This window comes from Mercenaria mercenaria, chromosome 2, assembly GCF_021730395.1.
Source record: "Mercenaria mercenaria strain notata chromosome 2, MADL_Memer_1, whole genome shotgun sequence".
Classification (NCBI taxonomy): domain Eukaryota; kingdom Metazoa; phylum Mollusca; class Bivalvia; order Venerida; family Veneridae; genus Mercenaria; species Mercenaria mercenaria.
The window spans coordinates 15,335,657-15,349,112 of NC_069362.1; the positions used below are offsets into that span (position 1 = coordinate 15,335,657).

At 34.1% G+C, this 13,456-nt stretch overlaps 2 protein-coding genes across 3 annotated transcripts in view; one reads left to right on the forward strand and one right to left on the reverse strand.

The window, feature by feature from the left end:
- LOC123563266 (uncharacterized) overlaps positions 1-13,456 on the forward strand; it is a 64,462-nt gene that overhangs the window by 28,665 nt on the left and 22,341 nt on the right. The window lies entirely within an intron of this gene.
- LOC123563270 (uncharacterized) lies at positions 1,642-11,730 on the reverse strand. 2 transcript variants are annotated; one of them, XR_008368471.1, is made up of 10 exons: positions 11,602-11,730; positions 11,341-11,444; positions 10,905-10,973; positions 10,084-10,128; positions 8,579-8,713; positions 8,032-8,239; positions 6,611-6,700; positions 6,347-6,436; positions 3,405-6,237; positions 1,642-2,301 (listed from the first exon to the last, which is right to left on the reverse strand). XR_008368471.1 is itself a non-coding variant. In XM_045355983.2 (9 exons), exons 2-9 carry the CDS (start codon positions 11,436-11,438, stop codon positions 5,950-5,952), a joined length of 1,023 nt encoding a protein of 340 aa, XP_045211918.2. In that variant the 5' UTR covers positions 11,439-11,444; positions 11,602-11,730; the 3' UTR covers positions 1,642-5,949. The 2 variants fall into 2 exon arrangements, 1 of the variants encoding a protein (XP_045211918.2); XM_045355983.2 differs by having other exon boundaries at positions 1,642-6,237.

The window sequence follows — 13,456 nt, forward strand, 5'->3', positions numbered from 1 at the left end:
GGTACAATGCTTGTCTAGAACTGTCAAATTTCCTCCTGTTAAGGACAAGTTTTGCGCGCATGTTTTGAGTACGTTGCATCTTACGCACTTCACAGTTAGCTACACCATACAGTATGAAATTGCAATAATCCAGATGTGAAATAACTAGAGACAAAACTAAACTTTCAGTGGCTGCTTTTGTTAAGTATTTTCGGATGTTCTTAATTCGTAGGTAACTCAACATGGCTGTACGACATTTGCGATTTATGTGATCTTTAAAAGTTCAAGGTTTCTTCAAGAAATGCACCGAGATATCTAATTGTGCTTTCACGTTTATCATCATCACCAGCAATATTAATGGAATTTGTAAAACATTTGTTCCATTGAGGTCTGCTGCCAAACATAATAAATTCAGTTTTGGAAGTGTCCATTTTCAGTTTGTTTCTATTCATCCAGTCATTGATTATAACTGCGCTCCTTTCAAGGTCTCCGATCACTTGTGATTCTACGGAAACAGATGTAAGACGAAAGCTTTTATTTGCTATATGATCATAAGCAAAACCGTAGACTGATATGGATTTTGGAATGACATCAAAAAGAGTTCCAGCATAGGTGAGATACAGCCAAGGACCAAGGCAACTGTCCTGGGGCACACTGCATTCAAGATGACGGTTTGATGAATATACATTGTTGATATTAATCTTACAAGTACGAGGCCTTAAATAGGAGTCTACCCTTTGAAGAGCTGTATCACAGACGCCATTTTGTGCTTTTAGGACATTTAGAAGAATGTCGTGGTCGACAGTGTCAAATGCTGCACTTAAGTCAATCGCAATAAGGGCAGTGACTTCCTTTTTCTCCATACCACATAGAAGATCATTGACTAACCGAAGTAGCGCAGATTCACAGGAATGGCATTTCCTGTATGCAGACTGGTTCTTAGGCAAAAGGCTGTTTTGATTTACATGTTTATTTAATCTGTAAAGAACAGCTTTCTCAATAAGTTTTGATAGAAATGATAAATTACTCACTTGACGATAATTGGAAAGCTCTAGTTCAAGACCGGCTTTTTTGAGCAGAGGTCTAACAACTGCTTGTTTTATTTCACAGGGAAAACACCTTGCTGTAATGAGAGATTCACCAATTTAGGGATACTAGAGAGAAGTTCGTCTACATGTGATTACAGAATACGTGTTGGCAAAATATCAACTCTAGGACGTAGTATGATAAGCGGTAATGTTATTATACTTAAAGACATATAATGCATCCCTTACCGAGTCTGCTATTATTCTGCTTGGTTGTATTATATGCTTCTAAAGGATCTTTTTTACAGATTTATTAGCTATCACAATAGCAATCTTTAAGCGCCGTGTGGCGGCTTAAAAAAGTCTCCTTGTACATGGATTCAGTGTTGTTATATTTTCTGGTCCTTTGGGATCATGGAGTCCATTCACTCAATATATATATAATAGAGTTCTGCTTTAGCCGGTGCTAGGGGGCGCGAGAGGTATTGCACATTTCATTACCTCTCATAAATACGCATCATTTCGCGAAATATTTCATTTTTGTAAAATGTTTGTAAATGAAAGTAGATAAGTAAGTAAGTATGTGAGAAATAGAAATTCAATATTACCAAAAAGTTTTCAATAGGAATGACGGTAGCATTGCTGAAAGTGTTTATTAGTAACATAATTAAAACATTCACTGAAGTCTTATCATCATTAGTTACAGTTAAGTTAGACGTTAAACCAAAACCAATATAATGTATTTTGAAAGTCTATGGAATAACAAAATAAATTAAAATACCCTTCTGCATTAAATATTTTTGAAAACATTACACATTTAGACACCCTAATAACATTTCTTTCGGCAAAACAATTGTCAGAGAAGACTTTTCTCAGACAGTGCACAGTAAATTAATTTTAAACATCATGTTCACTGCACTTTTATCAACTAAATTGTTATATCATTGTTCACATTCATCAAAAATACTGTCAATGCTTATCTTCAAACACAGGAACAACTCACAACTTATTTTCGAAAGTCGGCAACTCCTTTCGATATCAGGGGACCGCCTTTATGAAGATGCAAAGCAGGCCATACAACAAAAGCAACATGATTGCCTTCGTGTTTGTAAACATTAAAGGTTTCATTTGCAACTGCTCTAGGTTTTCGTTCCATTGCCATCGGAGGGTCTTGTATAACCATAAGCCAAGACACCCTTAAACACTCCTTTATATAGTCTTTTAGTGCCGATTATTCTAAAATACCTGTAGTGTCACGAACATTTGATGGTAAGAATTTCTTCAGTTGAGGTAATATCTGCAGAAACGTACATAAAGCCAAACAATAGTAATAAACAGGCAATAGTGAGAAATAAACATGCAATATAAAAAGTTAAAGCTGATCAGATTTGAAATATTGTACAGGGAAAACTCGGACCCTTCAAAAACCGGAATCCTCTTAAAATCGAATGATTTTCGAAGTCCAAAGTTTTTCTCTTCTTAATTTAATTAAAAAGCACTCTCAATACAGGAAACTCTAAATTCTTAACGCTATACGGATTTTCATTGCCACAAAAGAATACTTTAGAATTATACATAAAAATCCTCTAAAAACCGGACAGTTAGTGTCAAACGTTTGTGTATTTTCACTTCGATTTGAGCTTAAAAGCATTATCACAAGCAGGTGATACATTTTTTTACTAACTAGCAATCACAAATGTTACCTAGTATGAAGGTGTGGAAAACATTTCTCTGTTTGTTTGTTTTTTCAAAGAAGTATAAAATGCACAGAATGGCAACTGGCTATAATCTTGCATCCGAGCGTGATTCGGCGTTATCTTAGTGAAACGAGCATGGAGTTGCGATTTGTACCTTTAAAACTACATGTAGAATACATGTTAGCTTCTAAAACAACATTTGTTTAATATGAAATAGTCTTAAGCACAAAATACACGTATTTTACTATAAAAAGCGTGGTCATACGGTGATAATTGATTAATTGACAGTGTCATTCTTTCGCATACAAAGTGGCGCGTGGAGAACTTCCGGTAACGAGATCTCGTTTGCAGCCGCGGGATGTTGGCGAGGTTTGCTCTATATGCCTTTCAATTTGCCGATCTATTTATTTTTATAACTCTTTGTTTTTTACATTACCTGTAAGCTGCAAAATATCTGAATCTAACAGGAGAAGTTGATTGATCTACAGTAACAGTTGTACAGATAGTTTTACATAACATGACATTTTTTGGGAGTATGGGAAAGAATAATACCTGTATTCTTATTTATTGTTAAGTATCGATATTTACATCAAGCATGTTCAATGAGTTATAGCAGCTTGTCCATTTATATCTGCACGAGAAACACCTGTTACCATAAAATGAGTTTTTGTAAGCAAGTAAAATACTTTATGACTCCACTAACGTTTGCATATCCTGGTGCTTCATCGGCGGCACTATATTTTCTTTCTTCTTTAATACGCTGCATCAAGTCATTTTGTAGTTTGGTACGTTTCTAAACGAATGAAATAAGATAACAATTTTGACTGATACAAAAATCTTGTTCTAGATTAATACAAATGAATCCTTCATAGTATATTTCAGTACACTGTGATAAAGATATATATCTCCTTTTCTCGTATTCTTAAGGTTTCTCATATTAACGTTTTTGCTTTATAGTCGTCAAATGATATAACGTTTGTTATTTTCTTGACCAGGTATGGGACAAAACTGGCACACCGAAAACTTGAAGTGATTTAAACGCAATTGAATGAAAATATTGACATTTTACTGCATTTCCATAAAAATTCTGGATGTGTAAGCAAAATTACAATAATATTACTTGTCATATTTCTTGATGCATTTACTACAGAATCTATCTCTTTAATGAACCATGGTTATTTAATGTTTTAAATGTTACAAGTTGTTTGCGCTGAGGAGTCATATCTGTATCTACTGAAATACGAGAAACTCTTGGTCCTTTTCTGAGGTTGGGGTGGTATCAAATACAGTTACAGAATCAAAACAATTCTGCTCTTATCTCTGTGGTGAGTTATACTGATATTCAGTCATTTTAGTAACATCCTTGTCATTGTATGAAAGACGAACTTTTTTCATAGAAAACTAATGTCATTTCCTTTTTAGACGGAAAATTTGATTGTAGGGAAAATTGTTGTTTGAACAATTTTACATTTAATTGTACTCGTATGAGATAAACCGGGAGCTCCATCAAGAAGAATATTATACATACACCTCCCAAAAAGTAAGTCCTGTGTTGCATTCGAGAATCCGTAGAATCAACATTTATTACACGAAATTCATTTTTAAAAATATTTCTGAGATGTCTAGGTTGCAGCTTTCAAATACGGAAATATCTGATATCCGATGCAAATATATACTGACATTTTTAGACAAGAGCAAAAAGGACCTTTTGAACGATTTCACGAAGTTCCAAAAATCTCCATATACCCTTGCTCCGTTACGGAACCCTACGGGATTTTTGTTTGAGTGCAAATATTTTTTCGTAGCTGATAAGCTGACATGTCGTGCTAAAGCCCAGGTATTTTCAGATCGTTAGAAACTGCTGAATATTAACTCCCAATTAGCAAACAAAAGTCCATACGTTTAGACGAGGTAGCCCCTGCGCGTGAACCCCAATTATAGACCAATGCAAATGCGACTTTAGCCTATGTACTTCCTTTTCATGTGCTTCCTTAGTGTTACCTTAACAATGCCGTAAATAACCTCGTAAATTCAGCGGTATCGTAAGGTTCGAGTTAGAGATTTGTAAAAAAATATACGAAAGACGATCTAAGTCAAGACCAAGAACTCTGTATAAAACGGACATAATGTTTTTCGTTGCTGTTTTAGGAGTTACCTTAACTGGCTATTAGCTGCCTATGTGCCATTTTCTTTGTCTTTGAAATGAATGCGGATATTGTTCGAAATGAGGTCATAGCCACTGACCTTTATACTCTTGGTGGTGTTGAACAGTACAAAATAATCGAGTCGCTGACTACAAAAAGAACTGACCTTGTACTAATTCTTCTGAGCTCAGCCTACTGACTCATGTCAGCCACAGAAACAGTTCATTTTCATAATATGGAGCGTTTCTATTTATATTCAATAAGTTGTTGGTGATTATATGATAGAAGATGGATTGCCGCGAATGTGCAATTCATTTGTACTAATAATGACTTCTTGAATCGTATTTCTCAGCTCCTGTGACTAAGACGTTTCCACAAAACAAACCTGAGGCGTTGAAAGTCTGTCATCACTATATCGGAGATTAATCCGATTAGGTTCAGTTCAAATTTCAGATCTGCGAAATAAGCAAACTGTTACGAGCCATATTTTTTTAAAAACCTTCGTTTACTTCTAGTCCTACGGTATCAAAATATACATCTGCTTTCGGTCAGTCATATGTTACAGTACATAATACAGTATAGGTCTCACACGGTTTGCAAGTATCTCTACATTCAATTTCCTGAAACCGATATTCAACTCTTCTTCTTCGCATGAACGGTTGAACTCGCAGTGTGAAAACGGCACACGGTAAAGTGCTATGAATTGTATTGTTATCAACGCGTTTGTGAGGAATTTTCAACTAAGTGAAAGACATTTCGGTCGTGTATCGTAATGCTGTTACAAAGGTATAGCATGTTACGCAGTTAGATAATAAAGTATTTTTTGATAAAACTGTTTATTGGGGAATTTGCTAAAAATGCTTATATTTGCGATTACAGTATATTTAATTCTATGTGGAGTAAACTTATATACAACAGATCGGTATATTTAAGCATATAATTGGGCAGGCTGTTTTATTGTGGACACAGTCAATTTCATTGAAGCTGCCATTAAGCATGAACATCTTTTAGCCAGTTGACATAACTGTAATTCTAACATTTCACTTTCATCTTATTTCTACAACACAAATGTATAGCATGTCTCTTATGTGCAGTTTGTTGTCTTTACTCGTGGAATTCGGCAATTCCTTTCGATATGAGCGATCCTCCTTCTTCAAGAAGCAAGGCAGGCCATACAACAAAAGAAACGTGTTTGCCCCTGTTCTTGTAAGCCTTAAATAAATCCTGTGCATTCTCCGTGTGTTTCAACATCATAGACATTGGAGGATCTTGTATTACCATCAACCAACACAACTTTAAACATTCTTGCGTAAACTGTATAACTGTAAGGTCATCTAGAAAACCTTCTTTGGCCTCTTTTGCTGAAAAGTGTTGCTTTATGATAGACGCAATCTGCAACAAAGAAGAAATTCAACTTGATTTGAAATAATTTTACCATAGGCAAATAATAACAACGTTTCGCAAAATACTAAATGAAACTGAGAAAGTTTACACCACTTGCCTCATTACACTTTGGTTGCTCGTCTACTGCACACAGTTTTCTTTCCTCTTTAATGCGCTGCATTAGGTCACCTCTTAGCTTAGTATCTTTCTGAAAATATATGATTGATACTTTTATATTTATAAAAGTTCACGACTTTTTTATTCAATTGATATGAATGTAATCAGTACAAATACGTACTGTATTTATTAACTATTCTAATGATCTTAGTTCGATTTTCAAGCATTACGATATATCTTAAGGTTTACACATTTAAGCACTTACTTTTGTAATTGTTAGTGCAAGTTTCTTCACATCGTCATTTAAGTGTGTTAACTGGTTATTTGCCCTGTCTTTACAAAACTTGAAACATTGCTGAAATGTACGGCATATTTTTGATGAAACAATACAATTTCAAACAACAACATATTAACAAAAGCATTTATTCGATCGTAAAGCATATAAAAATCGTCTGATTTTTTATGAGCGTCAAATGAAATCATCATAAGAGATTTTCTCTTGTTGTATGTTGCATACAGGAATATTAGGCTCAAAGTTAACCTTTAAGGTGGTAATAAAGCTTTGTCAAGTTGCCTCAAACACAGCTATCTAAGAGCCTCATTTGCTCTTACTTCCAGTGATATATTCTTTTTCTTGCATACCGTGTTATGCCAATAACAGAAGAAATAAAATGAAATATTAATCTTTTTTTTACAGCGGTATTGTCTTACTGACGTGTATTTACATGAAGCGCGGAAAATGCACGTCTGCAGAGTGGCGTCATGACATTTGACGTGAACAACAACGTAGCATAACTTACAGTGTTTCTCGTATAGAAGCATTTTACAGGGGCTATCAATGCCTTATATGTAAAGCTGGTTTTACATAAAAAGTAAAAACAAATACATGAACTTTCCCATTTTGATATCATTGACAGCATGCTAGTCATCATACTAAGTGTAAGATGTAGTTTTACAGCACTGGTGAAAACACCAGAATCTCCAGTCTGATAAGCAAGAAACAGGTGTAACAATTAATACACCTCATTTGTCTCTTCCCTTCTTTTACTCTAATGTTAAATTAACTGAACTGGCCAGTAGATACCGATACTGAATTGAGTTCGGCTTGTAACTTTAATCCAATTAGAACGTTATGCTTTTCTTACAGTAAAAATATGAAAAAATATTCAAATTAAATGAACTTATACATTGTGTGTCTATTTTCAACATAATGTTACATTATATATATTATTTTCAAGCATTGAGTTTTTTTTGCCTTTGTAGTCTGCTTACTGCTATTGTGTCTCCTGTACATGTATGTAGTTTGATTTTGTCTTCCAGAATTTGCTATAGCTAAATGTTTGTTTGTATGTAATTGAGTCCTACTTTTGTTTGCATTTAACTATGGCACCTTTGCCCCATATTCTTGGTCAACTTGTAATTAATTCATCTTTGAAGCAGTTTTAAACCAAAGTTGGTAGGTTTAGTATGTTTCTCATAGATTTTATGTTGTACATTGTCCTTCGTACTTGTAGCTTATTTACTTTTGTTAACATACACTTGTTATATAGTTGGCTAAAAAAAGCTCATCAGGTCTTATGTTACTTGTAGTTGTCTTGCCGACTCAAAATAAATCTTATCTTATCTTATCTTATTATTTAGGTAGTCAAAAGTTTGTACTGGTGTTTTTACAGAATAATGTTTTACCTCTAAAATGTCTAACAGCAGGCCTATTATTTCAGATTCATTCTTCTGTAGTTCAAAATAAGTCTGAATGGCATCATACGCATCTGTCCATTGATTGTCATAAAGTTCTGAGAACTGTTCTCCTATTTTGGTTGGGCGATTTTGATCATTCAGATCAGCTACATTAGGATTTCCATCTTTCAAACGGCTTGACATGATAGCACTTAGTCTGCAAAATGCACAGAAAAGTTAGATGAGATGTTTCTTTAAAACGGTTGGTCTCAGTGTTTTTAATTTTCTAGTCATTTGCAGTTATGGAGTCAATTCAGTTTCTCTCTTTACTTATTCCCTTGAAGCAGGTGCTAATGGGCGTGAGGCGTGTTGCACATTTTACAGACTCAACTAAACGTGCCTGCTACTAATTTACTTAATCGCAATCTGCGCTGTCAGAGGACCTTCTTACACATTTGATTTTACCGTTTGATTATCTTATACTGTACGTACAAACGGCCAGCCATCTTATATTATCTTTAATTAAATTTCAGTACAACATAATATAAGATTTTACCGTTTCAGAGCATCGTCTTTTTCAGCTATTTCTTTCTTCTTTTCTGCCCTCTCTTGTCTAAGCTGTTCTTGGAGTGACTCGACTTCTTGTTTCTGGTTTTCATACGACGCTTCAATTTCTTGTAACCTCCTCAGTCTAAAACGGAAGTCCAGCATAGTTTCAAGTTCATTGCTATGTAAAGCAAACTGTTTGTATTAACATTATTTAATTTAGCGATTTATAGAAAACCTAATAAATAATTGTCTGATATCACGTTGTTCATGTAATGTCTGTAGAATGTTAAATGATTTAACTAAGAAATAAGGATGTTTTAAAAAAATGATATTAAATAGTACAAGGAAACAATACTTTTCGTAAGTTACAACTATTCACACAAAAAATAAAACAAATGAGAAAAAAATTACAATCGAAAATGACTACAATCGGGCTTCTATGGTATACAAGTGCCTTAACTTATTAATATATATCCGAATGGTATATTTCGACCATATCCTAGTAGCGATGCCATCACAGTGACAAAAATAAATGTTTAAAGTGAATTATTTCTACAACGGTGATAGTGATACAATATAAAGATACTTATCGTCTATTAACAAAACCATAACGAATGTTAAAAAGGCATTCAGGCCAATAAAAAGTATTTGTGTTTGATGACTTCAGATAAAAGGAATATTCAATTTCATGCCATCGGTGGCTAGAGCTTTAAATATATTACAATTAGATATATATCCATATTGTTTATTATTTAAAAAAACGAAACACCAACGGTACTTGATTTTAATTTCTATGTACAAATAATTATGATTGATTTTTACAACCCTTACACATTTTGCACCAGATAATGGTATGCATCCAGAAATAGTATATACTGTTTAACAGGATTTTCACAAACGCAGATGTTGTAATGTAGAAACATCATTCATTTCAGCGGCATGAAGATTCAGATTACAGGTAGCCTCTGCGAGGTAGGTCTATTATTTTCCTCTTTCATACTAAAGTTCTTTCATGGAGCCGGACTACTGGTACGATTTAATCCAGTAGATGGCACTATTTGTCGCAAAGCGACCATTACCAATTTGTACCGATTTTATGACTTTTTATTCTTGGGTTACTTATTGCAACCATCGCAGCTCAATGAATTTATTCCCAATTGTTATTGTTGTTAACAAAACTGATCATTTTACAGTGTGCCCAATTTTCATTTACAGTTCGTTTTTGTAAACATCATGTTTGTAAACATTAAATATTGCGTTTTGTAACCTTAACTCCGGCTTCCATAATTTAGTGTTTTTGGTATAAGAAAAACGTGAGCTCAAGCTAAAACAAAAGTAGAAAGGTCATTTTGTAAGTAGAGAAATTTTGATTTGAAAAAGTGTAAACAAGTATGACCTATTAATCGAACTGTAGATATATCGATGTTTTACAAATAAACAAAGAGTTAACAAAAAAAAAAAAGAAAAGAAAAAAGAAAACAGGCATGGAGTTAGAAAAGTTGTCGTGTATACCTGTTTTGTACCCAGTTGTCCACCTGATCATTGCCTTTGGTGTTTCTGAAATAAAAATCATGGTATGATGTCATGCTAAATAAGCATTGATAAACATTTCGCTGAAAATAAATATGAATATGAATGAAGCCGACACGGCCGAATGATTAAGCGCTGACTTTGAATCTCTTTGCCTACACCTCCGTGTGTACGGGCCTTGCTTGGGTCGTTCATAAGGAAATCATGCACATGAGTTGCGGAAGGTCGATAGCGAATCTATATGGCAGCCGGGGGCCTCCGTGGCCGAGTGATTAAGGTCGCTGACTTCAAATCACTTGCCCCTCACCCATGAGGGTTGGAGCCTTACTCGGGGCGCTGAATTCTTCATGTGAGGAAGCCATCCTGCTTGACAACGGAAGGTTGGTGATTCTACCCAGGTACCCGCTCGTGATGAAATAATGCACGGAGGGGCACCTGGGGTCTTCCTCCACCATCAAAACTTGACCTATGGTTGTGTCGGTGCGAAGTCACACCCAACAAAAAATATATATAGATATGTCCACCTGCATGAGTAGGGAGTTACTGTTCTGTTCTCATCAACAAATTAAACTAATGGTCTAATGGTTTGTTATTAAATCGAAGTTTACTTAGTTTGTGACGGCTCTAAATCAAAAAGATATAGATTTACAACTACCTAGCCATTTAATTAATAAAATAGTGATATTTAAATTCAGTACATGATTCTTGAGGTAAGAAGTTAAGCAATGACAAGTTTGCGGGCAAAAAGGTAGTATGTCTATTTTTGTAGAACTATACTTGTGTTTAATGTCAAGTTTGTATACCTTTCAGTGGACTCCTCAAGTTTTACGTAATTCTGACGCCTCCTTTCAGAACGATAGATTTCTATATATCTGAAAACAGTTTCAATTAGCTATTTGTACAAAAACAAATGTATAGGCATGTCTTTGTAATTTCCACTACTGAGTGTATTACAAAGGTTAAAGCGATTACTAACAACTAACAACTAACAACTAACTACATATTATCGAGACGCATTGTTTTGTGCAAAAACGTACAGGTAGTATTTATGTATTACATATCCATTTAAAATCCTCGAACACGAGAACACTAGACGATAGTGATATATCATGTTTCAAATTCAGTCGTACTGTATGTGATACAAAAGCTATTGACAATATTTAAATAGCTACACTAAATGTGTTAAACGTTGAATTTAATAGGTATTGGAACACATCACATATATGTGTTAAGACATACCCTAAACATTTGCCTATCACCAAACCCAACACAAGAAGAATAAGTAACGCTAAAGCCACCGTCTCTATGATAAACACAAGACCGCTACAGGAGGCCATTTTCTCCTAAAATTTAAAGTCATCCATGTTATTGCGATATAGTTGATTTACGCAGCAGTATTAATACATAAAAACAATTGTTTGTTATAATAAAATTGAACTAAGAATTTAATAATTTCATTGCTGATAACGCTATCTATTAGAATGATATTAAATTACTTACTTTTATCTAGGTTAAATCCCTATTTCAACCGTTTGTAACTTAAAAACAAATAACAACTTTCGATTTGAATTATGTTGTAATTTACTTCCTTTTCTGTATACGTTTACCTGTTTTAAACAATCAATATGCGTAAACATTCAGTAGTATAAATTCCATGCACATGCAAACACAATATCAGTAACAAGAAATGTCTTTAAAAAGATAAACGGCGTAGAGGCAATAATGTTTGGCGTATGAAAAATTCAGAATTAAACAGAATTTAATGTACAGACAAAAAATATTTGGACAGGTATATAGTATATAGTCTATAGTAAATATTAGTCTTATATATACAAACACATTATTCATTTGCAAATATTCCAACTAAGCAGCAAATTTAAATGATTAAGAGGTATCCTTTCAGTGATAGAAGTTCAAAATGATTTGACGTCCTGGGTTGATTATGAAATAATTTCGTGTGGGTCAGAATCCCCCATAAGTAACCCACTAGCACAATATGTCGACCAGCGTACAATTAGTTGGACTGAAAAAGGCTAAAGCAGTTGACATGAAAATAAAACCCTAGCTTTTAAATCACTAGTAGTGACCCCCATAACTCTAATTACTTGATTAAGTTCTGTTTAAAAAAAACAACTTAAAGCAAAAAATCAAACATTTGTAGATTGGGATACCTTCAATAAATGTTGAATTTTTTTTTATTTGGGTAAAGTAATAGGTATATACTTACATAATATATGATGGAATAGTGATTTTTAAATTTAATTTGCACATTGTTGTTGTTTGCGTAGTCATTATTTTCATGAAATTTAAAAATTTTCAGCTGACCTACTGACCTCCATTGGTGTTGTTATTGTTTTTGTCTGCACTTGGCAGAGCGAAGCTCCAGTGGGGAAAGACCCCTAGTGTCAAATTATGTAGGGAATAACTCAGTTTCGTGAAATAATAACAAAGAATTATTAAATTTCCTGCTTTATTTTCACGAAGAACATGAATTTGCCGTGTGTGCGAAACCGCGTACAGTCCGACACCCGGAACACTGACTCTACAGTTACAACCAGCCACAACTCATTCATCCATAAGCGAGGTACGCAACGGGGGAAGAAGTTTACTTTCGATTTCTCTAGCGGTGATAAATTACTAAACACTTTAAATTAGAATATATCATTTTAGTTCAGGATAACAAAACTACTAAATATGTTTCATTTGATATGTGCCTTCTGATAATGTCATTTAAGACTTAATAAATTGTTTATCTTCTCAGTGCGCACCTGTTCCCTGTCCCGATTACTACAGAATCTAGGTCAAAATCCATGTTATTCAGCTAACGCCGAAATATGCATATGCAAAGCTTTTAATTATTTTAGAATTGAAGCGGACACGTGTCTGAAGTTGAAACACTTGAAACACAACGATCTGTTCGTTTGAGGTGCAAAACCTCTTTTACGTAACCAACACGGAAATTTAAAGCACGCACTTACATTTTACGTCATGCTGTAAAAATAGGCCGGTCATTTGCAGGTAATATGGGACAGAATTTAGAAGGTTGGCACTTTGGACCATTTTTAATTTTTATCAAAATATTATGTCACGAAACCGATAATTAATTTTTTTATCACATTAATGACGGAATGAGCAGATTGTAATTGGTATGGGATAGATGTTAGATATGTCTACATTTATGATTTAAAAAAAATCTAATGTAGGCATATATACTGAAGAATATTTCTAATTCTACCGTCGTTGTTACTCATTTATGACAGGAGAAAATATAACACATGTTCTTTTGAACACACATAGGGCGTTTTGTGTCGTTGTGATTTAGTTTGCCAAACAGCTGTATATACGCCCGTTTGTT

Excerpts from the sequence above, each read along its gene's own strand:
- LOC123563270 (XM_045355983.2), bottom strand. The coding sequence starts at position 11,438 with ATGGCCTCCTGTAGCGGTCTTGTGTTTATCATAGAGACGGTGGCTTTA. Across the intron at positions 10,129-10,904 it reads CTTGAGGAGTCCACTGAAAG|AAACACCAAAGGCAATGATC; the intron begins GTATACAAACTT and ends TTTTTATTTCAG. Across the intron at positions 6,437-6,610 it reads TTGCACTAACAATTACAAAA|AAAGATACTAAGCTAAGAGG; the intron begins GTAAGTGCTTAA and ends ATATATTTTCAG.